The sequence below is a fragment of the Hippocampus guttulatus genome, chromosome 13 (genome assembly GCF_054856545.1).
Source record: "Hippocampus guttulatus isolate MCC_2025c chromosome 13, RoL_Hgut_1.0, whole genome shotgun sequence".
Lineage (NCBI taxonomy): Eukaryota > Metazoa > Chordata > Actinopteri > Syngnathiformes > Syngnathidae > Hippocampus > Hippocampus guttulatus.
In genome coordinates, this window is record NC_141273.1 from 14881425 (window position 1) to 14909396 (window position 27972).

The 27972-nt window shown below is 44.6% G+C and overlaps 4 protein-coding genes across 12 annotated transcripts; 1 reads left to right on the forward strand and 3 right to left on the reverse strand.

The window, feature by feature from the left end:
• Window positions 1–10: 10 nt before the first annotated feature.
• On the reverse strand, window positions 11–5448 carry slc39a9 (solute carrier family 39 member 9). The gene is made up of 7 exons (XM_086128172.1): window positions 4966–5448; window positions 3674–3782; window positions 3073–3288; window positions 2698–2766; window positions 2212–2297; window positions 1569–1703; window positions 11–1305 (listed from the first exon to the last, which is right to left on the reverse strand). Exons 1-7 carry the CDS (start codon window positions 5059–5061, stop codon window positions 1069–1071), a joined length of 948 nt encoding a protein of 315 aa, XP_085984298.1. The 5' UTR covers window positions 5062–5448; the 3' UTR covers window positions 11–1068.
• A 1436-nt stretch (window positions 5449–6884) lies between these two features.
• On the reverse strand, window positions 6885–22129 carry rbm25a (RNA binding motif protein 25a). Of its 7 annotated transcripts, none has more exons than XM_086126503.1 (20): window positions 21981–22021; window positions 21801–21902; window positions 21521–21606; window positions 14828–14951; window positions 13803–13852; window positions 13555–13713; window positions 12898–12955; window positions 12622–12782; window positions 12343–12522; window positions 12177–12260; window positions 11778–12058; window positions 10950–11061; window positions 10281–10370; window positions 10135–10208; window positions 9890–10040; window positions 8898–9657; window positions 8198–8505; window positions 8019–8117; window positions 7338–7385; window positions 6885–7262 (listed from the first exon to the last, which is right to left on the reverse strand). In XM_086126503.1, exons 4-20 carry the CDS (start codon window positions 14931–14933, stop codon window positions 7170–7172), a joined length of 2814 nt encoding a protein of 937 aa, XP_085982629.1. In that variant the 5' UTR covers window positions 14934–14951; window positions 21521–21606; window positions 21801–21902; window positions 21981–22021; the 3' UTR covers window positions 6885–7169. The 7 variants fall into 7 exon arrangements, 6 of the variants coding, with proteins under 6 accessions (XP_085982629.1, XP_085982628.1, XP_085982626.1 ...); XM_086126502.1 differs by having other exon boundaries at window positions 21521–21677; window positions 21981–22018; XM_086126500.1 differs by lacking the exon at window positions 21521–21606 and having other exon boundaries at window positions 13555–13680; window positions 21981–22129.
• arg2 (arginase 2) lies at window positions 17605–23500 on the forward strand. The gene is made up of 7 exons (XM_086127808.1): window positions 17605–17718; window positions 17822–17894; window positions 21490–21664; window positions 21755–22099; window positions 22266–22370; window positions 22465–22601; window positions 22689–23500. The coding sequence occupies exons 1-7, from the start codon at window positions 17605–17607 to the stop codon at window positions 22883–22885; spliced, it is 1146 nt and encodes a 381-aa protein (XP_085983934.1). The 3' UTR covers window positions 22886–23500.
• Window positions 22648–27788, reverse strand: vti1b (vesicle transport through interaction with t-SNAREs 1B). 3 transcript variants are annotated; one of them, XM_086126506.1, is made up of 7 exons: window positions 27543–27786; window positions 27392–27450; window positions 26546–26725; window positions 25808–25981; window positions 25383–25444; window positions 24685–25034; window positions 22648–22795 (listed from the first exon to the last, which is right to left on the reverse strand). In XM_086126506.1, exons 1-6 carry the CDS (start codon window positions 27637–27639, stop codon window positions 24944–24946), a joined length of 663 nt encoding a protein of 220 aa, XP_085982632.1. In that variant the 5' UTR covers window positions 27640–27786; the 3' UTR covers window positions 22648–22795; window positions 24685–24943. The 3 variants fall into 3 exon arrangements, with proteins under 3 accessions (XP_085982632.1, XP_085982634.1, XP_085982631.1); XM_086126508.1 differs by having other exon boundaries at window positions 22745–22888; window positions 26546–26719; window positions 27543–27788; XM_086126505.1 differs by having other exon boundaries at window positions 22745–22888.
• Window positions 27789–27972: the final 184 nt, after the last annotated feature.

The following is a 27972-nucleotide window of genomic DNA, read 5'->3' on the forward strand; positions in this document are numbered from 1 at the left end:
TTCTGTCATCGCTGTCTTCAACAACACGGGATGTCACCATTGGGCGGAAACCTTCCTGTGTCCCAACGGAATAACATTTTCACAAATAGATATTGGTCAGTCTCCACACAGGTCTTTTTTTTTTTTCTTTTTTAAATATATCAAAATTATTGCGCAATCTAAACTGTGGCACTCAATGGTGCTCTCGCTCACTCTCTTTTTGATGCAACTTTAATGGTCCCCCCCCCCTCAAAAAAAACCCTAATCGGTCCTCCTGAAAAGTGACGTGAAGACGTCCACGTTTTAACGACAGATTTAACAGCAAATACGCGAGCACAGGACATCACGCCGAAAGTGTCCTCAAATCCTCCTCCTGGGGGATTTATCCATCCCCGACCCACTCACACACCACTAAAGCTGCTTTCCGCCCCAACACGTGCTCCCTCTGAACACTTTTCATGACACCTTTTTTTTTTCCATGACATAACATCGGCAGAGGAAGGAAGGACGGTATGGACAAAAAAAAAAGCATTTGGACACGACGAGTCTATTAAGTAAAGGGAGGCATGAGAATTGTTTTTGCACCAGTTAAAAAAAAAAAGACATTTAATTTAGTCATAAAACATGTCGCTTTACAACCCACTTTGCACAATCAAACATGAGGCAGACTCACTGTAGAATGATGCCCCCCCCCCTCACACACACACACACACTCACACGCACGCGAGCGCCTCGCATGTTGCTGAAGTTCCTCAATCCCATTTGGGAACATTTCATGATTTCACGTTACTGCATTTTACAAATTAAAGTGAATTTAGCCAAAGTCCAGAAATAGAGGCGCGATCTATTGTACTTCGGTCTACGGAATGTCCCTTTAATTGGCGAGTGGAACCAAGGAAACCTAATCGATAAATCCCGCCATGAAGCAAACAAAATGTACGCATGTCCCGGAAACAGGAAGTAGCCGAGTTCGAGCTCCTATGGCACTTGAATGTCACTTTAAGTCTGTACAGTGTATTAAAAAAAAAAAAAAAATGCGGTGACCAAAACAGTTCCACGTTTCCGAGTCTTTTGTTTTTCACCGCCCTCTTAATGGTGATGCCCGACTGACAGCAGCAGCGGGATGAGGCAGCCCAGCACCAGGGCGCCCACCTCTACCTTGCTCAGACCTTTGCCGCCGTTGCCGGCCGGCGCCCCGTGGTTGTGGCCCGCCACGCCGCCCACCTCGGGCAGGACGTGCACCGTCGCCACGTACAGGAAGGTGCCGGCTGAGAAGAGCATGGCCACCCCGGTGGCGTTGATGTCGGACAGCGCCTCCTTGCTGCTCTGTTGGACGCGGAAAAGAGAGAGAGTGAGAAAAAAAAAAGTCATTTTTCCTTCATTTGACACGTGACTCAATGTGATTTTTGACTTCTTATATTTGAACTCAAATCAAATGATTAAATCATAATGAGATGCTTCTTGAAGTCAGCAGTATCGACTACTGCTAAGCAGATTCAAACGCGGGTGAGCAGAGAGAGAGAGAAGCAGGAAAGAACCTCGAGGCTGGTCCAAAGAGCCTCCGCCTCACAAGATCATTCGGGTTGTACCTGGCTCAGTCCGAGGAAGGTGAGCATGGCCAGGACGGGCGCTGCCAGGGCAAAGACCAGCAGGTGCTTGCGGATTCGATTCCTCTCCAGCCCGGCGTGCATGAGGAAGGACACCAGGCCAAACGCGGCGGGGGCCTGCGGAAGAGATGCCGTCACATCTTTCAGAAAAGGCTCAATGTTGCGATCTAACAGGCAATTTTTTTTCAAGGTCCTCTTTCCCATGTAGATTTTTTTTTTTTAACAAACACAAGCAATATATTAATCTGTGATACAAGACCAGGATGGAATTTACATAAACGAGTTGGTTTTACAGATTAGTCTTCCACTAAAATAAAGGAAAATAAACCAGGAAGTAAAATGAAAGACAGTTTATCTATTTCAATGAGAGCGGTTTTGTTTCATTTGTTTATTGAACATAAAACATATACGGTAATAATTTGACAGAAAGTAAGGTAAGTAAAATAGTAAAAAGGAAAGAGAAATCAGTCATCATTCAACGCAATTATTATGTTCAAGGGAGTAGGAAGAAGTAAAAAGAACTGATCTAGTCCTACCCCGTGTTGTGTTTATATATAAATAGATAATTTTTATAGCAATCAGAAAAGAAAGAAAGAATGTAAATCATAATAAAAAAAATAAATACCTTGTGTAGCATGATAGCGACAAAAACGATGAGCTGGACGCTGGTTTGAGAGGTGGAAGCGGCAGCTCCGAGGGCCACGCCGTCGGCTGGAAGCGACAAACCGTGATGATGAGCGACTCACAAATGGATGCACTCGCTGGCTACAACTTTAGCAACACTTCAACGTTGCAATGGGACACAATTTGGAACGATGTCACCGGGGGGAATAAAAGCCACTGAGTTGTCTTTTTATTATTTTTTTCTAACGAGACAATCATATAATGGGAATGCGAGTTCATTTTCGCCTCGTCAGGCTAGCCACCAGCAAGCTCACGAGCCACGTAATGAGTAGGAACTATCTCGCACCCCCCCCCCTCCACCCCATCTATGAATGACCTGGTCCTTCTGTCCATTTCAAAACCTAAATATGGAATTTGAACACTGAAATGTGCCCACCCATGGGGTAGTTAATAATTGGAAGAGGAAGACCCAGAAAAGTGGACTTACCGGCAGCATGCACCACAAGACCGAGGGTGGTGGTAATTTTGGAGGACGCCACTCTGGCTGATTCTGAATCTGTTACACACACCCACACAATTACATAAACACGGAAGAGAACAAAACCAACTAGAAATTCTGTGCAAGTGCTTGAAGAGCTGACGCTGAACTGGAATGCTCTGGAATTCATTGAAATGTGAATCCAGCCTTCCCGCGTTTGCTTGTGTGGACAAAGGTCTGCGTTCAGCTGAGCCCGTGCGGAAAAATAATTCCGGCAAAAATGTGCGGCAGATATTTTCTGTCAACCAATTTTGGCTGACAAATGACTTGTGTTATTCGATTCATCGTTCCAGCCCTACATCCCAACCAACGTTGGCTTCTCACCCTCAGCGCTGTGCATGTGCGACGAGCCGATCTGGTCGACCAGCAGCATGAAGACGAAGCCCAGTACCAGCGACACGCCGATGCAGGCATGCAGCTGCTCGTGGCCGTGCTCGTGGTGGCCGTCCGCGGCCAGGACGGCCTCTGCCACCACCTCGCCCTTGGCCTCCGACGCCTCGGCGACAATGCCCACCTGACTGGGTGGGTGGTGCCCGCCCCCTGCGCGTAAATGTTAGGATCCACTCAGTCCGCATTTTTGACACCAAAGACATGAATGGGGTGGTAGGAGGGGGCACTTTTAGACCAATATCTGAGAAATGCAGATTTTCTTCTTATCCCAGGTAACAATGCCATTATCATGAAGCTGATATTTGCATTTGACAAATGTTACTCAACTTTATTTACATAGCACTTTGGGTGGGGGGTGTCAATCAGATCGCCAGCTGCAGTAATATGTCTTTTCACCAAAACACACAAACGTTTGCACTCTTTGCTGCTGTTGGAATGCCTTTTAAGCACGGTGTGGCACCTCCTCCCACTAACCTCGTGTCAGCGGAGTTGCTGACTGCTAATGCCTATATTGTTTTGTGTTCACTTTGCTTACCTTCCAGGATCTCCTCGTAAAGAGCGTGGACGCCTTCGGGAATGATGACGGCGAGGGCCGTGCCGCAGAGGAGTCCCGCTCCCAACACAGTGACCAGCTTTAGCTTTTCCTGATTGGACACGTTACAGGGGGGGAAAAAAGAAACAAATTATGGCAGTGTATCCGCCTGTTGACACTCATACAACAGAAAAATAGCTTCGTATTAAATCTGAACAATTTTGAAAAATTATGTAATAATTTCCCCCCCCCTTTCTACAATTAACCAGACGCATCATAAAGGGGTGTCCGTGTCCTTTTTTCCGGTTTGGACCACAACATGTCAGAAATTGGGCAAAATATTGACCACTGTTTCCAAAAGCAAAATGAAATGTTTTATTTTGTTTGATTCAACACAAAGATAATCCGTCTGCTTTCAGGAAGTAGTACAGAAATCACATATTTGCTGTCGAGAAGCTGAAATTCAGAGCAGCTGGACAATTTTAACGTAAAACGTTATCAAGACAATTCATCAATTATGACAAATGATCAAATATGTCAACATCGCTTTGTTGTCGATTAATCATTGTACCTCTGAATCAGATTCCAACAACCATGCAAATAATCTGTGGCTTCAACATTTCATATTTTAAGAAACATCCATCCATCCATCCATTTTCCGAACCGCTTAATCCTCACTAGGGTCGCGGGGGGTGCTGGAGCAGTCTTCGGGCAGTAGACGGGGGACACCCTGAACCAGTTGCCAGCCAATCGCAGGGCACACAGAGACGAACAACCATGCACGCGCACACTCACACCTAGGGACAATTTAGAGTGTTCAATCAGCCTGCCATGCATGTTTTTGGAACGTGGGAGGAAACCGGAGCACCCGGAGAAAACCCACGCAGGCCCGGGGAGAACATGCAAACTCCACACAGGGAGGCCGGAGCTGGTATTGAACCCGGTACCTCTGTACTGTGAAGCCGACGTGCTAACCACTGGACTACCGGGCCGCCTAAGAAACAATGAGACGTAAACATATGGACGGCACTTAAAGCAGTGTACTTATCTGGACACTGTATAAATAAATAGAACATACTAAAAAAAAGGACAGTAAAACCGACCGAAATTAAAGTTTTTTTCCCTCCTTCCTAATTGCCGGCTTTGCGATTTGAAAATTGCATTTTCCAACTTTGCTATGTAAATTTGAACTACTGACAATGACGGTTAGAGGACGTTCAGTCAATTATTAATGAAAGAATGTCATGGTGACCCTTGGAGGATAAAGCTTGGACACCCCTGTCGTCGAATCTTACCTCTGAGAAGTTAACTGCCAAGGGAATGGTCCCTGCCACATAGCAGCCCACCAGCATGGCAAGAGACAGCAAGCTGATGGAGCTGAAGTCCTCCATGGCTCCACTTGGAATTTCCCGCTGAATCGAATCTCCCCAAGACAGAGGGAAACTTTTGGAGGGGCAAAAGACACACCTAGAGCTCTCACCGTCGGTCTGCACAAACGAGTTTTGCAAGCAGCCAGCAAAACGACGACGTGTAATTTTAATTGATGGCCTCCTCCTAGCTGGGCTAAGCTAACTAGCTATGATGGCTTATTGTCCGGCCCGCGGCGGCGTTTGACGAGCGAGGCGACTTGACGCGTCGACGTTCATGCAGGCCACACCGGCCTTCATGTCCTCCATATAAACCCCGTCCCAAAATAATTTTTAAAAATGCGTCTTTCCTCCACCTGAGAAATGGCCAAGGCAAGCAAACACGCGAATTGGTTCGGCCTGTCGGAGAGTAGTGGGACAGCACTTCCGGGTCACGTGATGTTTTACTGCCACGTCACAGCTACAGGTTGCAGGCAGCTGTTGGAAGAAGCTGTGCTTTTCGGTTTTGGTAGAAAAAGAACCTGATGTACAATGTGATACGTATATATATTTGACTAATCCCCTCAGAGTAATGGCTACAATTTATAACAGGTAAATTGTTATAAAAGGCCCGCGGATCTGGGTTTGGGGCCTCAACACTTACTGTCAATGACATCATGGGCGTCTTCGAGCAGTAGGCAGTGTGCAACCTGAACTGGTTGTCAGCCAATCGCAATCACCCATTAGCGCTCACAATCACACCTAGGGACAATTTAGAGTGCTCCATTAGCCCGCCATCCATGTTTGAATGTGGGAGGAAACCGGAATACCTAGAGAAAACCCACTGGGAAAACATGCAAACTCCACACAGGAAGGCCGGAAGCAGAATTGAACCCTGCAGCTCTGCACTGCTAACCAGTCGGCAAACATGCCGCCCCTCTTGAAACATGTCGGATGTTTGTTTTGGAGCTGTTGGATGGAAGCGAATGCCCAAACCGCCTCGCTCCTCTTCATTCCGCCATCTTCTCTTCAAGTGCCTTATTACTGCATCTTGGCCGTAAAGAAGCATTCTGGTTTGTCACTCAAGCTTATGAGGAGTGGAAATTTGAACATCTACAGGCAATACTCGCCAGTTAAAATTGTGTTTGTAATTGTGCGGAGTACAGTTCAATTACAGGGATCAGCAGTAAATTTCCTGTTGCTAAACCTAACCCTTAATTCATAATATTACAATATCACTGTTAGTATGAAACCCTGATCGTGGTAAGATGGAAAAAATGGAATGAAGCACCCTGGGTTCCAACGTCAGCGAAATTAATTACACGCATCATAGTGCGCGACACGCGTGCATTAATGTTAGATAAAAAGGATGATGTCGCTGAAAACTGCGGGGTATGCTGTCTGCTTATTTTGTCAAAATGTCAATCATTTAGCAAGGAACATTACGTCGACACTTGATTCGCTTCAGTGGGCCACATAAAATGATTTGGCTGGCCTCACCTGGCCCCCCGGCCTTGAGTTTACCACCTAGATGTAAGATAAGTCCTCTCTTAATTTGTCATACTTTTTCCATTTAATCAGCTATAATAGAGTTTCACACTGACCAACACAAACCAGTTACTAATATAAAAGACTTTTTTTTTTTAAATTATATAGCACAGTTTTTCTTGACGAGTTAGCATAGCAGCCTTGACTTCCGATCGTAATGCCAACTTCCAAAAGTGTTTTTAACATAACTATCAAGTGAACGCTGCACTAACATAGTGATAGACCACGGCATGTTCGGCCTTGTTCAGATGACAAATATGGATTCATGACAGGAAGTGAATTCCATCCTAAACCGAGGACTCCATGTACTACAGAGAAAATTTCCTTAAAAAAACTTACAGTATTTATTAGATAACATAGCTAAGCAGTGCTTCCACCATGACTGATTTACTGGAGAACAAATGGGGAAATACAATTGTTTGACTTTTTTTTCCTGTTTTTTTTCTAGTTTTTTTTGTTTTTGTTTTTTTTAAACCTCAACAAAAATACAACTTAAGGTTTCTTCATGCAATGTTGCGACGTCATCATTTCTTTCCATGTTGGGCGGCTCTTGTCATCCGGAGCTGGCGAGCCGCAACCGTGAGCTAAGCGGTCCGAGAGAATCGTTACTTTGCCAGTCCGATCTTCTTGAATTCAGTTTCAAATATTAACAGCCGCCACATTTTTACGATGAACACTTCCGCTTCCTCGTCGAGAACCTAAACACACAAAAAACCCGTTTGGTCGATCGTGTTGTCGAATGAAATAAAAATTTGTAAGCTGTCTTGACTTACCATGGCGACGTCATCGAGAATACCCTGAGGAGTGCTGTGTGCCATCACCTATAGGGAAGGAACAATAAAAACAATGTCATTTTTGACATGCATTTTTTTCCAAGCATGTGGAATGCAATTTTCAAATCAAAAAGGGCGGCTTCATTTTGGTCAGCCAGTGGGCTTTTTTTCCCTTTTTCATATATATATATGCTGTCTATATAAATTCAATGCTTAAGGAATGCAGTCCACATGTCTACATATCATCATATGACACTTAAATTGATAAGCTCAAGTGATAAAGCCACAGCTTTGTTTGCATGATTGTTGTAATCGGACTTGGGAATCATTAATTCATGGCACACTTGAGCGGTAGAATTTTGTGAAGGTGTTGTAGTGAATGACTTAAATGACTGCAAATCAAAGTGTTTTTTTAAGTGCATTAACTCAACTTATTGAAATAAACCGTCTTTCATATTCATTCAGGGTTCATTTGGCTTTATTTTGGCGCAAGTCTAACCCCTAAGAGCAAAAATGTACGAATAATATATATCGGAATACAAAATTACTGCTCATGTTTGTTAATCAAAAATAATACATGTGGTGGAACCTTGAAAAATAATCACACATTGATCGCAATATTTCCACCACACGTTTCAATACGACAGAGCCGCCGCACTGCAGGACAAGACAATTTCGTACCTTTGAGCAGACGAAATCGACCAGCGTCGCTTCCTCCTCGCCGATGTATTCAATGATTTTCTTGTTGATCCACGGTTTGATGCGGCGGTCCATCAGAGTCTGCCGTGGTGACAATGTTTCAATCGGTTATTCACATCCCAAACTAAACACTAGCTGCAAACAAATCAAGTCAATTATACCGAATCGACCATGGACCAGTCCAACGGGTAGGTGAAGAGCTCAGGGCGGGCCGTGGGGATCTTCTCGATGAGGCTGCGGATGTTCTTGCGCTTCTCCTCGGTGTTGTCGCCGCCTTTGGCGCCCGACATGTCAGCGCCGTCCAGGCCCAAGCTCTTGTCGTCGTCGCCATAGTCCAGCGGCACGAGCTTCCTCTTGCGCGGCTGCTCGTCAGCCTCCTCGTCGTCGTTAAACTTGTTGAAGATGCTATCTGCGGCTGCCAGCTTCTTGCGCTTGGCGGCATGCAGCTGGCTGGGGCTGTTAGTCGAACCTGGAGAAGAAGAAGTGGCTTCAATGTGAACAATCGCAGGTGAATGGCCTTGCGGCGTCAGCCAATCAAAAATAACAGATTGTATGACATGAATTTTCCCGTCATATACGACAGAGCCAGCGAGCCACCATCAAGCCCGACTACTGTATATTGTTCCAATAAAACTTTACGGGAGTTATAGGTTAGAGAAACTACGGAGCCACGTCAAAGGTCCTTTGTTTTTGTCAACGACTATTAACGTCCGGTTTCGTATCGGTCAGCCACACCATTCAGCGTGTGTCTTTCATTCGATTTTGCCAAGCAAGTCCCAAATCTTAAAATCGGCCAGACTCGAGCCATGTCACGTGACTCGAGTCCCCGACCTCTGACAAGGGTGCTGACGGTTTACCCACCCAGCTTGAGACTGAGGCCAATCTTGGGCCGGTGCTCCTCGAGAGGCTGCACCTCAGGCGTTCGCTCGCCTGGAATGATGATGCCGCGCGGGGAGTCGGTGCCAGGCGTGTTGGGCGTGGCATTCCCGCTGGCAGAGGACACAGAGGGAGCGGTGTTGATTGGTCGCATGAGGGCTTTGAGGTGCAGCCTAGCCTCAGGTGAATCCCCACCATTGTGGGCCACATGCTGTTGCTGCGGTTGTTGTGGTGGTGGTGGTGGTTGTTGTTGTTCCTTCTCCTTCTCCACCTCCTCCTCCTGTTGCTGCTGCTGCTGCTGCTGCTGTTGATTTTGCTGCTGCTGCTCCTTTTCTTCCTCCTCCCGCCTCCGCCACCGTTCCTCTATCGCATTTTCTTCATCCTCTTCCGAATGTGGTGGAGGGTCTCGAGGCGTCGGCTCAGCGGGCTTTGCCGACGACGTCCTCTTCTCCCGATCCCGGTGAGACTCTCTGTGGGACTCTTTGTGTGACTCTCTTTGGGACTCTCTGTGGGACTCTCTGTGGCCCTCTCTTTGGGCCTCTCTGTGGGCCTCTCTGTGGGCCTCTCTTTGGGCCTCTCTTTGGGCCTCTCTTTGGGCCTCTCTTTGGGCCTCTCTTTGGGCCTCTCTTTGGGCCTCTCTTTGGGACTCCCGGTGAGATTCTCGTTCCTTTTTCTCTTGTTTCACTTTCTCCTCAGATTCTAGTTTTAGAGGAGGCTTCCGTCTGCGCTCTGCCTCCTCCTCCATCTGCACATAATGGACCACTTGAAGGTTAGAAACTTTTTGCAAGCAGTCAATCAAACATTTTTTAAACGGTAGTTTATAGCGTGTCTCACTTGCTGGTTTCAAAGTTCGTTTGGTATCAGGAGAAATAAAGAAAATGCAAGAAGCAAAGGGAGTCGGATTTTTGTGGGGGGAAAATAACGGACATTGCATTTGAAAGCCATATGAGCCAGCTTAACTTCCAGGGTAAACTCACCCTTTGCATTTCGGCGTCGGGGTCGGGGTGACCCTCGGCCAGGAGCCTCTGTCGGATCTCCTCCAGCTCCTCCTTCTCCCTCTTGCGGTCCCTCTCGTCCATCTCTATCTCCTTTTCGCGGTCGCGGAGGCGCTTTTGCAGAGCACTGCCCCTGCAGGGGGGACATTCGAATGGAGAAGATGACATACAGAATCAAGTCCAACGTGTAAAAAAAAAAAAAAAAAAAAGTATATATAGCCACCAACCTGTAGTATTTGGGATCATCCCGATCATCGTCATAATCTTCAAGGAATTCTTTTAGTCTTTTGGCTTCTTTCATCTGACCAGAAACAACAATTAATCGAGATAACACAGCCAATAATACAATTAAAATGCTATAAGTTTGACTTACGGTCTCGCGGCCTCGCTCGTCCTCCCGCTCCATGTCCTTGCAGTAGTCGCGGGACTTCTTTCTCTCCCGCAGTTCCCAGTTTTTCAGCCGCTTCCGGAGAGTAAACAAAGACTTCGCGGTTACGCACTGACTCGCTGCATTATTTGTGGTCGGTGCATTTGTTTCGAAGTTGTTAACAGGAATAACTGGCGAAAGCGCCACGGCACAATCGGACTGAATTGTATATTTTCAGAGCGAGTTCTTTTGGATTATTTCAATTCAGGTTTATTTTTATTGTGGACACAAGTTGTGTGTGCGTGGGGGGCAGAATCTCATTTCCAGACCTTTTGAAAGCAATTTATGTAGCATACTTTATGGAAGCATTTCAGTTGGAATGTCCATTTTCCTGACTTTTTTACATTCAAGACTTTTTGAAGGCATTGTGCTGAACCATGTCAACTTTCAAGACCTTTCGAAGTCATTTGATGCATCCTGTCAGTTTTCAAGACTACATGAAAGCAATTTGGGTCAGGGCAATTTTCAAGATAGTGAAATCATTTCAGATGGAATGTCCATCTTCAAGACTTTTAGAAGGCAGTTTGCAAAGAATGTTAATTTAAGACTTTAAGGCATGTCATGTAGAATAGCCAAATTTTCTTTCTCTCTCTTTTTTTTTTTTTGTTAAATTACCTCTTGATAGGCAACTTCTTTATCTCTGAGTCTCCTCTCCAGTCTCCTGCGCTCGTACACATCTTCCTCATCTTCGTCGCGGTCCCGTTTTTTTTCATCTCTAGGCCTCTCCCTGCATACATTAAACAGAATACAACAATACAAAAGAGACAACCATGTATTTTTAATGCAACACTTTTAGATCAGAGTAGTCCAAAATATGGCCCATGGGGCATTTGGAGCACGCTGGTCATTTTCATAGTGAACTGATGTGACTAAAAATAACAACTGACATGACACAATGAAAAGTAATAATAATAAAAATAAATAGAATAAGAAGTGTGAAGGGGGGGTCGGCATGAAAAGTGAAAAAAATGTGAGTCCACCTATTTGGTATGATGTGTTTTATACATAAACAGGAACAAAGTTTGTCTGCATTAGCCACAGATGGAAAAAAAATTAGTTTCAAATACAAAAATGGTTTGTTGTACTTCTTGCTTTTGGTTTCCCATGAATCGGTGCTTGGTACAACCGACCCTAATCGGTCCATACTTAAAAATACCGGTACTCAAATCTAGCAGAAGCAGTTTTTCAAAATAACCGTAATAAACATTACAAGACATAAAAGCTTGATGGACTGGTTTTAGCGTGTTGAATGATTTGAAGTTGAAGAATTTCAAAAGTAGCAGCATGGAGGAAGCGTGACTGGCATATTGGCCCCACAGTTCTGAGAGTCGGGGTTCAATTCGAATGGAATTCCTAAAAATCCCTTACATCTTTCAATTTTTCTGTAAAACGCCCTCGGAGAAAAACATTTGGACACTCTCGCTTTCGACACAACAAACTGACCTGGAGCGGCTGCGGGCTTCGCTGATGTCTCGACTCTTCTCCCTGTCGCGCTCCCGCTCTCTCGTCCTCTCCCGCTCCCGCTCCCGTTCGCGCTCGCGTTCACGCTCCCTGTCCCGGTCGCGTTCCCGGTCCCGCTCGCGCTCCTTATCCCGCTCCCGTTCTTTCTCTTTCTCCCTGTCGCGGCGCTCCCTTTCACGCTCGCGCTCCTTGTCCTTCTCTCGCCGCTCCTTCTCCACCTCCTGTCGCTCCTTCTCCTTCTTGCCTTTCTCCTCCTCCAATTTCTTAGGTAGGAAGAACAGTACAGCACAAAAATATTAAGTTAGTGGAAAAACAAGCTTTTATTTCATTTCTTATAAACGACTCTCCTACTATACAATCAACTCAGCGATGACAGGTCACCTTGTGTGTGTCGCGGAATTTGCTGATCTCTCTGGAAATCAAGTCCCTCTTGTCGTCCTCGAGTTCTATGGCGTTGATGTCGTCCTGACAATTCACAAAACACCATAAACACTTAAAGGGTGACCGGCAGTGGCCTACGAAATGCTGCCCAGTATGTGGCAGACACCTCATCTTTCTTGTCTTTTCTCTTCTTGCGAAGCTGCCCGTTGCCATCTGCAGAGGAGGCGTTGAGTTCAGTGGAGTACTCCCGGATGAGCACTTCGATGGCGGCCCTCGCTGCCTGGTCGCGACGGAGTGTCTCTTCATCCAGCACCTCCTCCTCGTCCTTACCATCGCCGCTCGCTCCCTTGGGGGGAGGAAAAAAAAAAGAAGTCATTTTTGACAGAATAGCGGTGAAGTATCCTTGAAGTCGGGGGGGGGGGGGGGGGGGGGTTGCCACGCGTACCCCATTGGCGCTCTTTTTCTTGGCCTTCCATTCGTCCAGCTGCGCCTTGGTCTTGGCATCCACTTTGACCAGCAGCTTCTTGTCGCCCAGCATCAGCTCGTGCAGTAGTCGCAGGGATCGCAGGGTTGACTCAGGCTCCTTGTATTCGCAGAAGCCAAATGCTAGTGGAAGGAAATACAAGTTCAACACTCCGAATGTATCCACGTGAGTCAGGACAGTCATTTTGTACACACTGAAATGAGCTCACTGCGGGGTTTGTTTGTTTTGTTTTTTTACCTTGAAGTTTCCCAGAGGCGCCTTGGACTCGTTTCCAGCTTAGAACTATACCACATTTCTACAAAAAACAGACAACAAAATGACAATCTTAGTATGACTGAATATTCCCCGTTATTGGCCTGTGAAAAAAAATGACAAATTTAATTTCACATTTTTTTCATCAATCCCCCCAGTGAGAGCATTTAGATGTTGCTGTTTTGGTTAGGCATGTAGTTCAAATGCTCGGATATCGAGGTGAGAAACAGCAGCGCCTATCACACGACGCCATGTGTGGTGAAAAAAATGGCACAGCACACCAACATCAAACCTTTGTCCCAACTGTGATGCATGGTGAAGGGAGCAGCATGGTATGGGTGCTTTGCTAACTCAGGGACTGGACAGCGTGCTGTCATCAATAGAAAAATGTATTCAAAGTTTCATCAAGATAATTTGCAGAAGAACTTGAGGCCATCTTGTCTGACAGCTGAAGCTCAAACAAGGATGGGTGTTAGAACCGGATAATGATCCAAAACACAAGCAAATCAACTAGAGAAAGACTTTGTAAGAAGATACAGACGCTACACTTGGCGGACAGAGCTCTGTTGTGAGTACCTTTTTCATGGCAAATGTCACCCACAAAGCTTTAGCAAGGTTTGAAAATTTTTGCTCCAAACTTACCGCCAGCAGCTGTCTGACAAGCATGTCAGAGGCCTTCTCAGAGATATTGCCCACAAACACAGTGGTGGTGGGGCCGTCCTCTGGCTCCTTGGCTCGGAAGTTGATCTTGTTTGGGAGCATCGGCTTCTGTGCAACAGAAACTGTGGTTGGGACAAGAACCTGCCCAACACAAACAAAATGTAAACAGAAAGGCAAACAACAACTCAATGTAACCTAATTTACAGTAGCATAGGTCAGCTGTGACTCACTGAGGGAGAGGGGGTCACGACACCCATGTGAACTGGTATCATGGGAGTACCTGAAATAAGAAGTTAAACAAAAAAAAAAGAAAAATATATATTTCACTCAGAAAGTGATGTTATTATATTAAAATGGAGCACTGGCCGTTTCGTTTGGCTAGTGAGCAGCCAGATACGATATGAGTAGTTGGCCAAAACCTTTTTACACCAAGTACCATCTCCAAAAATATTCAAGGACCACCTCTCCAAGGACCACCTTCATGACCAGAACAACCCTAAAATACAGTAGCTTCATAGGCGCCATTGTTCATGATAAATCAGGGAGGGGGAGGGGGGGCAGTTATTCCCATGAAAAAAAAAACCCTGAGCCCCAATTAGAGTAACACAGAAATTCTCAACTACCATATGTGTAATTAAGTTTAAAGGCAGTGATTTCCAACAAGGGTGTTGTAAGAGAATCCTAAAAGACTTCGGCCTTGCAGTAGACGCCAGACGGTACGACAAAGCTCTTCAAGCAATACAATAAATCATGACTTCCTGTAGGATTAATATGTATTCAGAAGCTGTTTGAAAATAGACTTGTGATTTGAGGGAAAGTGGACAAGGGTGAGAAATTTAGTGTTTCTTTTCATGACTTAATTTTACTCTGTGACATGATAAATACCGTGTTGTAGTCAATCTAAACTGTAGCTTTATCTTACACCTTTTCGAATGGCATTTTTTTCCCCTGCATCGACTGTTCTGTTTTCTTTTTTTTTTTACTTACGATGATCGAATAAATTGGCCCATCAGTCAGAATATTAGCTTTGTTTTCAACTAAGGAGAGCCAGAATTTACCCTCAGTCAATTAAGTAACGTGTGACGAGACCATCATTATGTCAATATGCACGCTTTTGTGACATTTTTGTTGAGTTTTCTTATCTAAAGTGGGTGCCTCGCCTCAATAAAAGGGTGGAAACGCTCACTTGGAGCATCGACAGTTTCCACAATGTCTGTGGTTCCGAAGGTGTTTCGACACGCTCCGAACCGGATACCTGGTGGGACGGGCGGGCCGAAGGTGCCGAACTGAGGCGGGGGGATGCCGGGGGGTAGCTGGGGGATGCTCAGCGGCTGGCGATTAAGCGGAGGAGGGAACGACATCGTGAGGGCAACAGGAACCTGTGACGAAAAGACGACATTCCAGCTCAACGCCAACACGTTCACAAATACACTTCAACTACCCCGTTAAACGTCGATGCAGTAAGGAGTCGAGTTATTTTCGCAGAACACGGCTATTCTGTCAAAAATAAATAAATAAGGACGACCAAAAACCGCGGCCGGTCATGTTCCAAGCATGCTAGCTAGCTTTAGCACAGATAGCTCGTGTTAGCTCTGTGGCCTAGCTAGCTCAGGTTAGCGGCAGGCAAGCTAATGTTCCGAGTTACTCACCTATTAAAGGAGTTTTAAAAGGGACGAGCCGGCAACGGAGCACGTTTGCCCGAACCCAATCCCATTAAACGTACAAGAGGACTAAGGCGTATCACGAGTGTGGCTTCGGCGTTAAAAAATGACACCGGTACTCTTCAGGAACACAAGAAAATAGAGGGACCCTTTTTCTTCTCGAAGAGGATCATGGGAAAAGAGATATTACTTATCCGTCATGCCCTCAGTGTCGTCTTGCAGGCGGGCGTCCGAAAGCCCTGACTGAGATCACACTCCGATGTCCGAGAGGTTAAATGGAGCTGACAACGATGGACTATAAACCTAGTACTGCAGTGTAATCAAAATACACTCAGGTCTTTTATTGTTTCTTTCCAGTTTATTTGTCGTTACCAATTAGAATTACGAATTTACTAACCTCTTATTTGCAGTCTTTTAATCATTTACTGTAATTTCACGAATATCTACCAAGAAGTGTGCCGTAAACATAAGTCAGTAAGTCAAATTACAACAAAAAATGCAAACAAACCTGTGCCTTTATCACTTCAATTTATCATGTTTCACATTCTTGTCACTTTTATGTAACTGCCGTGCATGCTGCCTTTTGGCCAGGTCATCGGTGCAAACGAGAGATGGTTCTCAACCAACTCATTTGAAAGGTTAAATAAATAAACGATATGTACACATGGATAGCACTTCTCAAGCACTGGACTCATCTACACACTGTATAAATTTAAACACACACACACACACACAAAATAATAAAATACCGACTGATTCTTCCCCTTCCCAAAACTGCAGCATTTGCAATTTGAACAATTGCATTCTTGTTTTTTACTCTTTCCTACTCCATTTCACATGCTTTTATGAAGACAAGTAGCACTGTACAACATAATACTTTATAAGAATATTAAGAGACGACATAATTAAAAATAAATTAAAATAAAATAAGAAATAAACCATTGATGATTCATTGTTCTGCTCCTCGGGGTGTGCCTTCCTCAGCCACCAGGAGGCAGTATAACTAAGTCATGCAGACAAACGATGAATCGTCTTGTACCACAACTAAGTGGCACAAGAAAATGCTGGAATATTAGTCATTTTAGGTAACGAATATATACCTCTGAGTATGGTTACTTTATCTGCGTAGGTGATGCTCCACCATGTGTTCAAATATCTGTTCCTTCTAAAACGATCGATGCTGATCATTGACATCTAAAAGGCATTTCATCTTTATGAGTTAGAAACTAAATGGACTCTCGTAAGGCAACTCCATGGAGTGGTTTAAAATGCACAATTTGTAATTATCTTTATTTTTGTTTAGTTAGATACTACAACTGGGAGTGGCATTCAACAGCTTGAAACCTCTCTTTGTCAGACTAGTTCACTATTTGCCAAAGTGCTGCTTATTAAGTGAGTTGATTTGAGTTCAATGCCACCATACAGCGTGTGTATACTCGCAAATCAAAGCAAATAATTTAAATAAATACATTCAAAAAGTCAGCCAAATGAAAGCTTGTCACTTTTCGTTTGGTGGTGTGCCATCAAAAAATTCAGATGTTACATATTTGCCTTGGCTCAATAAAGGTTGGGAAGTGTACTTGTTCTGTAGCCCCTCATTGGAAAAAGTGGGTAACAACAGCCATGTTATAAATAATCAATCACTGAAGGGAGAACACCTTTAGAGTAGTTGGAAATAAACCATTTTCATGCGGAACCTGACATATAAAGAATATATCATATTCTGTATATATAATATAAAATGAATGTAACCGTTCTGCAAATGCTGTGTGTGTGAGTGTGTGTGTGTGCGCGTGCGTGATAGTGAATCAACAGGTGTTTGCGTGTTTTGTGTCAAGTGTTCCAATGTTTTTGACCAGCACGTGGTTAAAAGCTGTGCTTGGAACAGGTGTCACAATGTAAACAATCCCATCAACCCACGCTCGGCTGCGTCCGTCCGTGGAAATTTCCACTTTCAACTCCACTCTGTCACGCACTTTTGTTCCCTCGGCTTGCAAACAGACCACGCCCACAACCTGAACCCCCTTATTTCGCCGCGTTTCATTGGCCCCCGTGAAGGTGTGTCACTGGCTGGCGTCATCGGCTGTGGAATTAAGAAGGGCCCGCTCAGTGTGTGGACATAAGTAACGACACCATTTACGACCTTCGATCGGGATTCAACTCCCAAGCGCGATTGGAAAAGACAAATAATCAAGGACGGCCCTGAGTTTATCTCGTTTGCTCGTCTTATGAATATTAAGTAGTTGCTGAAGGCCTCCTTCAAACCGGAACTTGTGACGGGACGGGTCACGTTTGGCATCTGAACTAGAGGCAACATCGCGCCGGTCTTTCGTCAGACGCACGGCGGGGACTAAGAGAGGAGAAGAGAACCATGGCTCTCAGGGGACATCTGATAAAAATTGCCCGTACTCGGGCACTCACAGGCGGCCAGCCGAGCCGAGCCCAGTCGGTGGCCGTGCTGGGGGCTCCCTTTTCCCAAGGACAGGTAAAAAAAAAAAAAAAAAAATTGTATCACTATATGATTTACCTGACTAAGCTCGTAAACGTAACATTTATCAATTCAATGTGATATGTTTTATTTCGTCTAGAAAAGAAGAGGGGTGGAACACGGGCCGAAAGTGATCAGGGATGCGGGACTCATCGAGCGGCTCTCCGGATTAGGTGAGAACCGGAGTTACATAACCAGATTGTTACCTCACCGAGGTATTCATACACACGCGTATGTATTTTTACCTACAAGCGTACAAGGACTATCGATATCTTTTGAGTATCATTTTTGCTCAATTCACGTAACCGATTGTAATTCGTTTAATTTTTCAATAAACTGCAATGGCGTCTCAGTCCCACGTGTTCGCACTGCGCATGCTCCGAAACTGCAGACAAAGTAGACCCTTTCTTCCTTCCTTCCTTCCGAATCCGCAGTCCACAAAGGGTACGCACTGCGCCTTTTCCCCCCCTTCTTTTTTTGTGCAACTTGTCCGATGTGGTGTCGCGGCACGTCCCCCTCCCACGCGCGCAAAAAACGTCATAAAGGGGATTTACGCCGTGTGTCAAAGCGCATCTCGGCCGACTTCCCCTCTCGGATAAACGTTAGAGTATGGATGGAGATCTATGTTCAACCTTGCCCCTTCTAAAATAATATATCAGCTACCCAGCTCTACATTCCTCCTATTCACAATTAGCATTTCAAGAAGTGATATTGCCTAGAAAAAAATTGGTGGGGTACATCCGGATGGCCAAAAACTGCTCGCTCTGGTGAGCCCTGAGAATCTCTGTCATAAAATTAGTATGGATAGTTGTTTTTTTTTTTACACTTTGTTGGATCAAAATCTTGAACCAATCCGAATCATCTTTCTTGACCATATATATAAAACACACAAGGAATTTGATTCCTGCCCTGCGATTGGCTGGCAACCGGTTCAGCGTGTCCCCCGCCTACTGCCCGAAGACGGCTGGAATAGGCTCCAGCAACCCCCGCGACCCTTGTGAGGATAAAGCGGATCGGAAAATGGATGGATGGAATTTGATTCCAGTAATATGAGCTACATACTATTAATGCAGTAACAAGCAACTCGAGAGTCTTTAAGGAATGGGAGGCTAGAACCAACTATGTAAAGTCCTCAAGCAAAGAAAGTGCAGTGCAATAATTACAACACAATGACAGGTGTGAAAATGCTGCAGATAATTGTCACATCGTTTAAAGTAACCAGCAGCACAGTAGGATGCTGGGTTGTTTTTCTAACCCGCTCACTGTGGACTTGGGGAATGTTGGGTTGCTTTTACCCAAGTTTGGGTTCCTTATTTGGACCCAACAAATTGGGTTGAAGATTCGATTTGAGCAGGCTGAAGGGGTGAACCTGGTGGTCATTTTTTGGACAGTTGTGTGTGAACCTAAGTCTTGGAAAATGCTGGTGGGCGAGTGTGTCACTGGGGAACACCGCTGATTTTGGGCGCAGGGTTCAAATCCCAGTCAGGTCTGAATTTTATTCTGCCAAATATTGGAATCAGCCGCCAAGAAACCAGACTGTTTGGGGCCTGAAGTCTTAAAACTGCTGGGTCAAAAGGAGCTCAAATAAAGTGAAATAGGGCAGATCCAATGCTGGGTTATTTCTACCCAGCCCATTGAGGTGAAGATTTGACTCAGCACGCTGGGTCAAGGTTTTGACCCAACAAGGGGTAAAAGGGAACTATACCGATGAGTTCAAGGTACAAGTTAGAGAGTACGCCGCAATAGAAAATATTTGATTTTTTGAAAATTAAAAATGTTTATTTTTGTGCAATCATTTCAATTTTTTTGTTTAGTTTTGGTTGGCGTGATTTTTTTAAATATTGAAAATATGACTTTGAACAAAAATATTAAATTGGGTTCAGTTTTTTTATTTGCCTTATTGTAGAGATGTTTAAATATTTGCAACTTTATTCAATTCCTCTTGTCATTTCGAGGCAACGTTGCTATGTTTGTCATTTTTTGGCAGGCACCACAAAGTCCGTCTATCAACATCGGCTTTCGCAATACGGCCACGTTGTTTCTGTCTGCGGCACACGTCTGTCGCGGTGGTCTTATCGATCATGGTCAAGCTACCTTATGGCACAAAGTATCCGACATGTATCTGGACGCCGTGTCCATTAAAAGCTCAGGGCCACCATGTGGACACTATACATAGCTGGAACCTTGCGTAATAACAGGACCACTTCAGAATTGTCCTTCAGTCTATTTCTGATGTGCCTGCGAAAGGTAATGGGTCCTGCGCCCCCCCCCCCCACCAGGGCAGTATGGTAAGACTACACTGTCATCTGCGTTGACGTTGCCCCCATATCAACTCTAAATATTTGCTCGACATCCATTGCCTCGACCGTAACCCTAGCTCGTGAGTTGAAGGGTGTGGTGTGGTTTGGTGGTGCTGCATAAGGAATGTAAAATGGCTCTTGCACAGGAGGCTGGCACGGAATGACTCATCATATTGGAAGTTGCACAAGTAAACGTTGTGTCAGTGGATTTACGGCATGGGTGCGCTGAAAAGGCCCGGAACAATAGGTTATAATTCAGCATTCCCTTTTCTGTCTAGTATACGCAATCGGACAAAATCCCCACCACAGCGGTGTCAAGCTCATTTTTGTCACAGGCCACATCATTTTTCCTTGAATGGCAATTATGACTCTAAACGCATATAAATACGTATATATGAATGCCTTATATGATCACATATGTCAAACAAATTGATGGATGACTACTTTTAAAATCAAATACAAGTTTTAAAAATATAATTTAAGTGGGGTTGGACACATAAAACATGCTTACAATATCTCCATATTGTTTGCAATTTTGGGTATTTTAGGAGGAAACAAGTCGATGCACATAATTTGACCTGGCGGGCCACAAACTGATGTGGTTGGCCTTGAGTTTGACACCACGCTCTTCAACATTAAGGGCACTGGCTGCTTCTAACAAAAATGGCAGACTTCCTTTGTTGGTATTTTGACACTTTTTTTTCGTGGATTTGCATATGATCGACAAAATGACCAAATTTCATGTTGCTGAGGATTTGGGAATTTTCCATCAAATTCTAAACCAAAATAGCTGATGTCCTGTCTCTTAGGCCACAGAATATTGAGACTTTTTTGTGGGTCGAGTCATAATGGACACGCCGACCAAATTTAATGTTGCTCAATGGGAATTAAAATGTAAAAAAAAAACCTCTTTCATGTACTACCAAGCAAAATAAATTGGCGGAGTGCCTGTGTTTTTTTAGGCAGGACTTCGAGATATTTTTCATTTACTCTTGATTACATAATGTTCCCAAGTAAAACAGGTCTGGGAGGTTAATTTTCAACAATGACTAAGACCAAAATCGCAAACCAAATGAAAACAGATCCCCAAAATGAGCACACCTAAAAAAAATATAAAAAATCTGTGGATATGCTGAAGCCCTAAAAAAAAAAAAAAAAAATTAAGTACAAGGGTGATAAGATTCCTCATATGAAAATGTTTCTACACAATCTTGGTGCCAAAAAGCTACATTGAAGTGAAGGGAAAGCTTCAGCACCATTTTGTGGCATCAATTCGAAACCTTTTTAGCTGGGCGTCAATTACGGATGGAATTTTTCTTTATGGGGCAGGGCTCAAATCTAAATCCCTCAAAAAAGCGGCCATTTGTAGTAGGCTGCAAGCGTTGATCAAGCATAACTGATGAATCTATGTGGCGTGAGTGTCTGTCCCTGCGTGTAACTTGCGGAGTCTTGTGTTCCACGGTGTCAGATTACGCTGTGCACGACTTTGGCGACCTCACCTTCCGCTACCCGGAGATGGATGAGCCCTACATGAACGTGAAGTTCCCTCGCACGGTGGGTGCCGCCACAAAGAAGCTCTCGGGCGCTGTGAGCAGAGCGGTGGGTGCTGGTCACACCTTGGTCATGCTGGGAGGGGACCACAGGTAACCACAGAAACTACCCCCCCCCCCCCCCAAAAAAAATTTGGTAATTTCCCACTTATTGATAAATCGCCATTTGCTTCTCATCCAAAGCCTTGGAATCGGATCCGTGGCGGGCCACGCCCAACAGTGTCCTGACCTTTGCGTCATCTGGGTCGACGCACACGCCGATGTGAACACACCCGAGACGTCGCCTTCGGGGAACCTCCACGGGCAGCCGGTGGCCTTCATGCTCAAAGAGCTGCAAGACAAGGTGAGACGCAGTCAAGTTCAGAAAGTGGAGGATGACTCATCGACGGGCGTTCCAAGTCAACTTCACCTTTTTGTGCATGTCCTAACGCAGGTGCCAGATCTCCCGGGGTTCTCATGGGTGAAGCCATTCCTCTCCTGCAGGGACCTGGTGTATATCGGGCTTCGGGATGTGGACCCCGGCGAGTAGTAAGTAGAAGTCAAAAACAAAGTACAAATACTTGATCCAATTGAAATTGATTTTTTTTCAGTTACCTGCACTTGTTTACATTTTACTCCCTACATTTGAGAACATATCTTTCGTGATCTCTTTACTTTCGCCGCCTCTGGTTTGACATTTTATGCGTGTTTACAGCCACATCCTGAAGAACTTGGGGATCCAGTACTTCACCATGAGGGATATCGACAGACTCGGGATCCAAAGGGTCACCGAGGTTGCTCTCGATCACGTACTGGCAAGGTAACCATCAAAGATGACTGGCTTGACTTCTATAATCAAAGTTGAGTTCTTTAAAAGAAAACCTTTCACCCCCCCCCCCCCCCCCCCCGAACAGAAAACAAAGACCCATCCACTTGAGCTTTGACATTGACGCATTCGACCCGTCTCTGGCTCCCGCTACGGGAACGCCGGTGAACGGAGGGTTGACCTACAGGGAGGGCATCTACATCACAGAGGAAGTTCACAACACAGGTATGCAAATATAATGCCCTGCCCCCCCCCCCCCCTTGATTCAGACCTGATGTTTTCTAACACGTCCGACTCTCGTAACTCATGCAGGTCTGCTGTCGGTGATTGACATGGTGGAGGTGAACCCTGTGGTGGGGTCGACCCGGGCAGCCGTGGAAGCGACCGCCTCGTTGGCCGTCGACGTCATCGCGTCATCCCTGGGGCAGACGAGAGAGGGCGCCCACGGGGTCATTGACGAGATTCCGTCGACAAAGGACCACGTCGACACGGAGCAGCTTTGCCTCTGAGAGCTCGGGAGCAAACAAAACCACAGACTTCTTCCAACACGCCGAAAGCATTCCACAGTGTTGCGTCCAAACCCTGCCCCTCCTCGCCCCACCCCCAAAAAATCAAAACTGAATCCAAGAGCTGGGGTGTTAGTTTTTTTTTGGTCCACTCTGTTCATTGTGCTGTATTTTACCGCGGAAAGTATTTGTCTGTCTGTCTCGAAGGGTTTGCTATGTAATGACAATTGAGATAACAAACACGACTTATTTATTTTGCTATTTTATGTGAGAAAGGATGGATGCCTGCTATTTATTTTTTAGGTTTGGTTTAGACGGTATGGCCTAAAAAAAAAAGTAGTGATTAGAAACATTCTGCCAGTGTTTTTGTAGATGTAGCGAGAAGTAGAAATTCATATGGGTATGCACTTGTATTTTCCTGACGGTTTAAATGTTTTTTTTCATTTACATTGAAACAACTAATACTGTAATACAAAATGTGTGAGTATAAACGATGTTAGACAAATTTTAATTCAAAGGCTCGAAGCTACAATTTCAAATTTCATTAAAACCACTAACTACCAGGCATTTATGTTCTTGTATTAAAGAGTTTATTTTCTGGTCTTCCATCTTAAGTGATTTGCTGTCCGGGTGCCATTTTTTTGACAATATAATTTTTTTTTTCTTTCAAGGTTGAATCTGAACGAGTTTTAAAAAATATAAATATATATATATATATATATAAATAAATATATATTCATTATAAACCGTAAGCACGTAATTAATTGCTGGTTTTTCCTCTGTTTTGGGGGGTCATAAATACTCTTAAAAAACATTCAACAACAAAACAAAGCAGTTCATTGGAAGTTTTTTTAAGGAGTTCCTCAAGGTTCAGTCTCAGGACCACCACTTAAAAAATTTCAAGACATTTATGAAGAAGAGGTAGCTATTTGGAATTCTGTAGTTGTTTTTTTAATCATCTGCCAAGGTTCATTCTCAAGAGACATTTAAAAAAAACATCTTAGTTATTCATCAACAAAGAAGAACTTCTCACAGTTGTGGTTTAAAGATATCTGCAGTGGACAGCTTATCATGTTATCAGGTTATAGGGTGCATGAAAGGGCTAAAAGGGAAAGCAGGTACCGGTACTTGGAAGAATTACTCATTTGGGAAACAATTCACAATCTGATCAACGGATTAAATAATTCCAAATAAAGCGAAAACCTTAGTTGTCATGAATCGGGAAGGCTTAAAACAATGCGAGTTGGCAATTTTCACACCAAGGCAGTGCGATTGCTAGTGTTAGTCCAGCAGCTCAGTCGGGCCGTGGGCCTCCAAACACCAGTTTGGCTTCACACTCAAAAATGGCCGAATCAGTGCTACATCCATATGTCATCGTATTTACTGGACTTCTTGCCATAAAATGCAGAAGAGATGTTTTTTGTTGGGGTGGACCAGAAAGTGCTCGTCTGACACCAGCATCGCGAGCTTCAAGAAATGACGGCTCTACTCTGATGCTGTCACCATGCAGTGCGAAAGGGCTAACTATAGAAAGATCGTCGCAGTGAAAATACCTGGCAAACTTTTAAGTAAAAAAAAAAAAAAAAGGCAACAAAAAGTCGAAAAAGATTTGCCAAAGCTGATTGGCCTTCAGAAATAAGAGCGATCTGTATAGAAACGTTGAACAGAGCAACCTTTTTGGGGTATATTGATTAGAGCATAATAATAAATAACCTGAGCAATACAACGCAAAGTTGTTAAAAACAAATGAAGACAGAAACTGTGCTGTGTGTTCTGATCTTGACTATTGCTAAACAAAGTACCTCAGTTCAACACAGGCTGCCATAGACCACGTTGTGGGTCCAGTGCCGCCTTCACCGCACATCATTTTCTGGTCCGCAGATGTCCGGAACTTCCTTCCAGAGGGATTTCTCTGTCTTCACAGTCTGATCAAATAGTGCATATTTGATTCTGTAGCTCATGGGGGGAGGAATCCTCATCGAAAGCCGAACAATCGGGAAGCCCTCGTGGACCCGAAAGCAGGTCTGGACCGAAGGCTTTTTACCCCCTCCTTCACCCTCATCACCGAAAGAACTTGAGGTAAACGACAGCACCCAGAATGGCCAGTTCCATGAGAATGATGACAGCCAGCAGCAGCTTGTTTGTCATGAGCCTGACGGAGGAGGTCAGCAAAGCACGTCAGCCAATCGTTTGCGTCAATCAAACCCGCAGTGGAACGTCACAAATCGTGCGCACAAGCCAGAACTGCTCTTGTACGTTATGGTTTTCTTTCACAGCGCTTTGCTTTTCTCTCTAGTTAGATTTGTGCTCATAAGTTTACACACCCTGGCAGAATTGCTGAAATATCGACTTTGACTTGACAATTCTATTTTCCCTTCCCGCCTGTCAGGAAAATGGAACAAAAAAGGAATGAACTCCAGCGATCGGTTCCCGAAAGGGGAATGCGTTCGACTTGGGAGGTTCCACTGTTGGACCACATCAACTCTGAGCTCACACTTACCGTCGAGACATGGAACGAAGGATTTTCCGCGTGCGACTGAGGTTCTCTCCTGTATTCACCAGCTAAAAAAACAAAACAAAAAACCCCCAGAACAATCACGCACTCTTGTGACATCTAATCTGTGCTCAAACACAGCGCAGTTCAACATATGTCTGTGGACACAGTGCTTGTAACAAGCTTTTGGCAGTACAGTATTTGTTTTACGCGACAACATGCTAGCATGGCTATCAATTCAGCATGGAAAAAAAACAACATAGCGTGGTGCAAAACCTAATGTGCTTCAACGATGTGCTATTTCCTCCGCCCCTCCGATGCCTGGCTTACGGCGGCTTGTTAACCCCCAAAATTGACTGCAAGCATTCGTTTCCGTTCCAGTTTTAAGTTGAAAGCATCACACGGCAGGCGCCCTTTTGAAATACACTCACTCGGTCCCTGGCCCGATCCAGTTGCTCCCGTTGCCCGCCGAGCTCCTCGATGATGTCGGTGCCGATGTGCTCCGCCTCGGCGGCGAGGCGGTGGCTGCGCTCGATGCTCTGCGTGGCGTTATTCAGCGACTCGGTGCCCTGGAGGAGCAAGGCCCGCTGCGATTGGACGCGCGTCTGGAACAAAAGAGGGACGAAAAACCAGTCTTAAGCCATTTTGACAGTGAACCACCTTCCTCATGTGATCACAATTGGCAAAGGGACGATGGTTGGATGTCTCCGAACGATCATCCTGAGAGAAAATCATGTTGGCGTGGGGTGTGGTCTATTAAGAAAATGGTTGTGGCTATCAATCAGAATCGATCAACCCGTATCTTTGAAGAAGGTCTTCTAAAATGTAAAAATCTTTTTTCTTAGTTGCTTCTAAAAGTTTTTAAAGTGTTCTGCTTAGGTTTACATTTTGTCAAATGTTTCTATGCTATGGTTTTCTCTGCTTCTGAATATTGTGTTTGCAAACGCTTGGAGGCGTTGTATCTTCTTTGCTTGTGCGGAGTTACCTTGTGTATATTTTTGTACTATATAAATAAAGCTACCTTGCCTGACTGCAGCCATGAGAAAATGTCAGCAAGAACCAAGTATCAAAACTTTCACCGAGATGTGGAGTGGCCAGCGAGTGACAAGGGATGGCTATGTTGATGCTATAAAGATCAACATGCCAATCCAAGTTCTTTCCACACTCACGCTTTGTTGGTTTTGCGATGAATAGATGCCGCCGTGACTTCCGTCCGACTGCAGCGGTGCCGAATTCTTGACATCCCGCTGCAGCTTGGCGAGGTCGCGCTGGTAGAGACGCAGCTTGGTTCTCATGGAATTTCGGTAGGAGGGCGGAGCGTCGCGCAGCTCCTCGTCCATCCCCTGTAGCTGAGATGAAACGAGGACACGGTTGTTCTTGTTTGCATGCCGAGGGAAGATAACGGCTCTAATCCGGAAATAAATACAGGGTTGGAGAGCATTCCTGTGGCGTTTTGATCTGAAGATTACAAGCTATGACACATCACTTCCTTTTCATTGTGAAGCGAGCGTGAACTTTGCTTTTCCAAATGAAATAGAGTTTTAGGGGTAAGCCAATGACACCAGTTTGAGCAACTGCCAAGAAATTGGGTGGATGAGTCAATCCAGAACATACCACCCCCGCCCCCCCCCCCCAAAAAAACAGGATTTTTTTTCATTCCTATCTAACTGCAATATAGTGTGTGTGTGTGTGTATATATATGTATATATATATATATATATAGAGAGAGAGAGAGAGAGTTCCGTACAACAACAAACTTCCAACACATAATTAACAGGAAGTGGACCATTTTGGTTTGAAATAGGGCTGAAAAGGATCAAAGTCGGCCAAAGTAATAGGTTGCTGTTGCGTTCAGTGCACCAACTTCACAATACACTTTCAAACTTATTGTTTGATGTTTGCCCCTTTAAAAAACGAATGTTGCAACTCTTTTCCTGTAGCTATTTAGATTGTGCAGGTGCTGCAAACATGACGGCTTGCTAGCTAACATTTCCAAAACAATCAGGGTGGCTCACAATTTCCTCCGCCTCCTCTTTCCTCTCGTCGAAGGACCTCAACAAGCTCTTTTTCTCCTCTGTGGATGAACAAAAACACCAAGGTTGTCAATATTACATTCAAATGTGTTGCTGAGCTAGAGAACTGTAGAATTCGGTATGTATTTGGCACCTCCATGGCTCCTCAGCAGCCTCTCCGGCATTCGCTTTAGCTCCTCGTACAAGGACCTATAGATTTCGTGCAACTTTTCAAATTCCTCCGACGACATGGTAATTGACCAACAACTCAATTCTAGCTCCTTTGAGGGGTTATTAAGAATGGCAAATAAAGCAGTTGGGTCAAATTATGGGAAAGCCAAATTATTTCCGCATGATGGTCCTCGTGATATATTGGCAAAAAAGTCCTCCTGATCAAAAATCAAAGACTGGTTTAAAAAATGCTGTTTCAACAAACAATATTGCGTTCTGTACATTTTTAAATTATTTTTATGTTAACAATAACGATTGAAAAGTATTCTCTATTTTAATGCAGGCTCAAAATTACTGCACTAATTTTGCAGGCACATCTTGAACACCTATACTTGGTGTCTTCTGGGTAATGT

Coding starts and splice junctions, on each gene's coding strand:
- slc39a9 (XM_086128172.1), bottom strand. CDS start 5,061: ATGGAGGACTTCAGCTCCATCAGCTTGCTGTCTCTTGCCATGCTGGTG. Junction 2,767..3,072: donor GCACATGCACAGCGCTGAGG/GTGAGAAGCCAA, acceptor TGTGTGTAACAG/ATTCAGAATCAGCCAGAGTG. Junction 1,306..1,568: donor CCTTCCTCGGACTGAGCCAG/GTACAACCCGAA, acceptor CGCGTCCAACAG/AGCAGCAAGGAGGCGCTGTC.
- arg2 (XM_086127808.1), top strand. CDS start 17,605: ATGGCTCTCAGGGGACATCTGATAAAAATTGCCCGTACTCGGGCACTC. Junction 17,719..17,821: donor CTCCCTTTTCCCAAGGACAG/GTAAAAAAAAAA, acceptor TATTTCGTCTAG/AAAAGAAGAGGGGTGGAACA. Junction 22,602..22,688: donor AGAGGAAGTTCACAACACAG/GTATGCAAATAT, acceptor TAACTCATGCAG/GTCTGCTGTCGGTGATTGAC.
- rbm25a (XM_086126499.1), bottom strand. Junction 12,956..13,554: donor TTGTCAGACAGCTGCTGGCG/GTAAGTTTGGAG, acceptor TGTTTTTTGTAG/AAATGTGGTATAGTTCTAAG. Junction 12,783..12,897: donor CGCCTCTGGGAAACTTCAAG/GTAAAAAAACAA, acceptor TCCTTCCACTAG/CATTTGGCTTCTGCGAATAC.
- vti1b (XM_086126506.1), bottom strand. CDS start 27,639: ATGTCGTCGGAGGAATTTGAAAAGTTGCACGAAATCTATAGGTCCTTG. Junction 27,451..27,542: donor GCTGCTGAGGAGCCATGGAG/GTGCCAAATACA, acceptor GTTCATCCACAG/AGGAGAAAAAGAGCTTGTTG. Junction 25,982..26,545: donor CATCGCAAAACCAACAAAGC/GTGAGTGTGGAA, acceptor CTTTTGTTCCAG/ACGCGCGTCCAATCGCAGCG.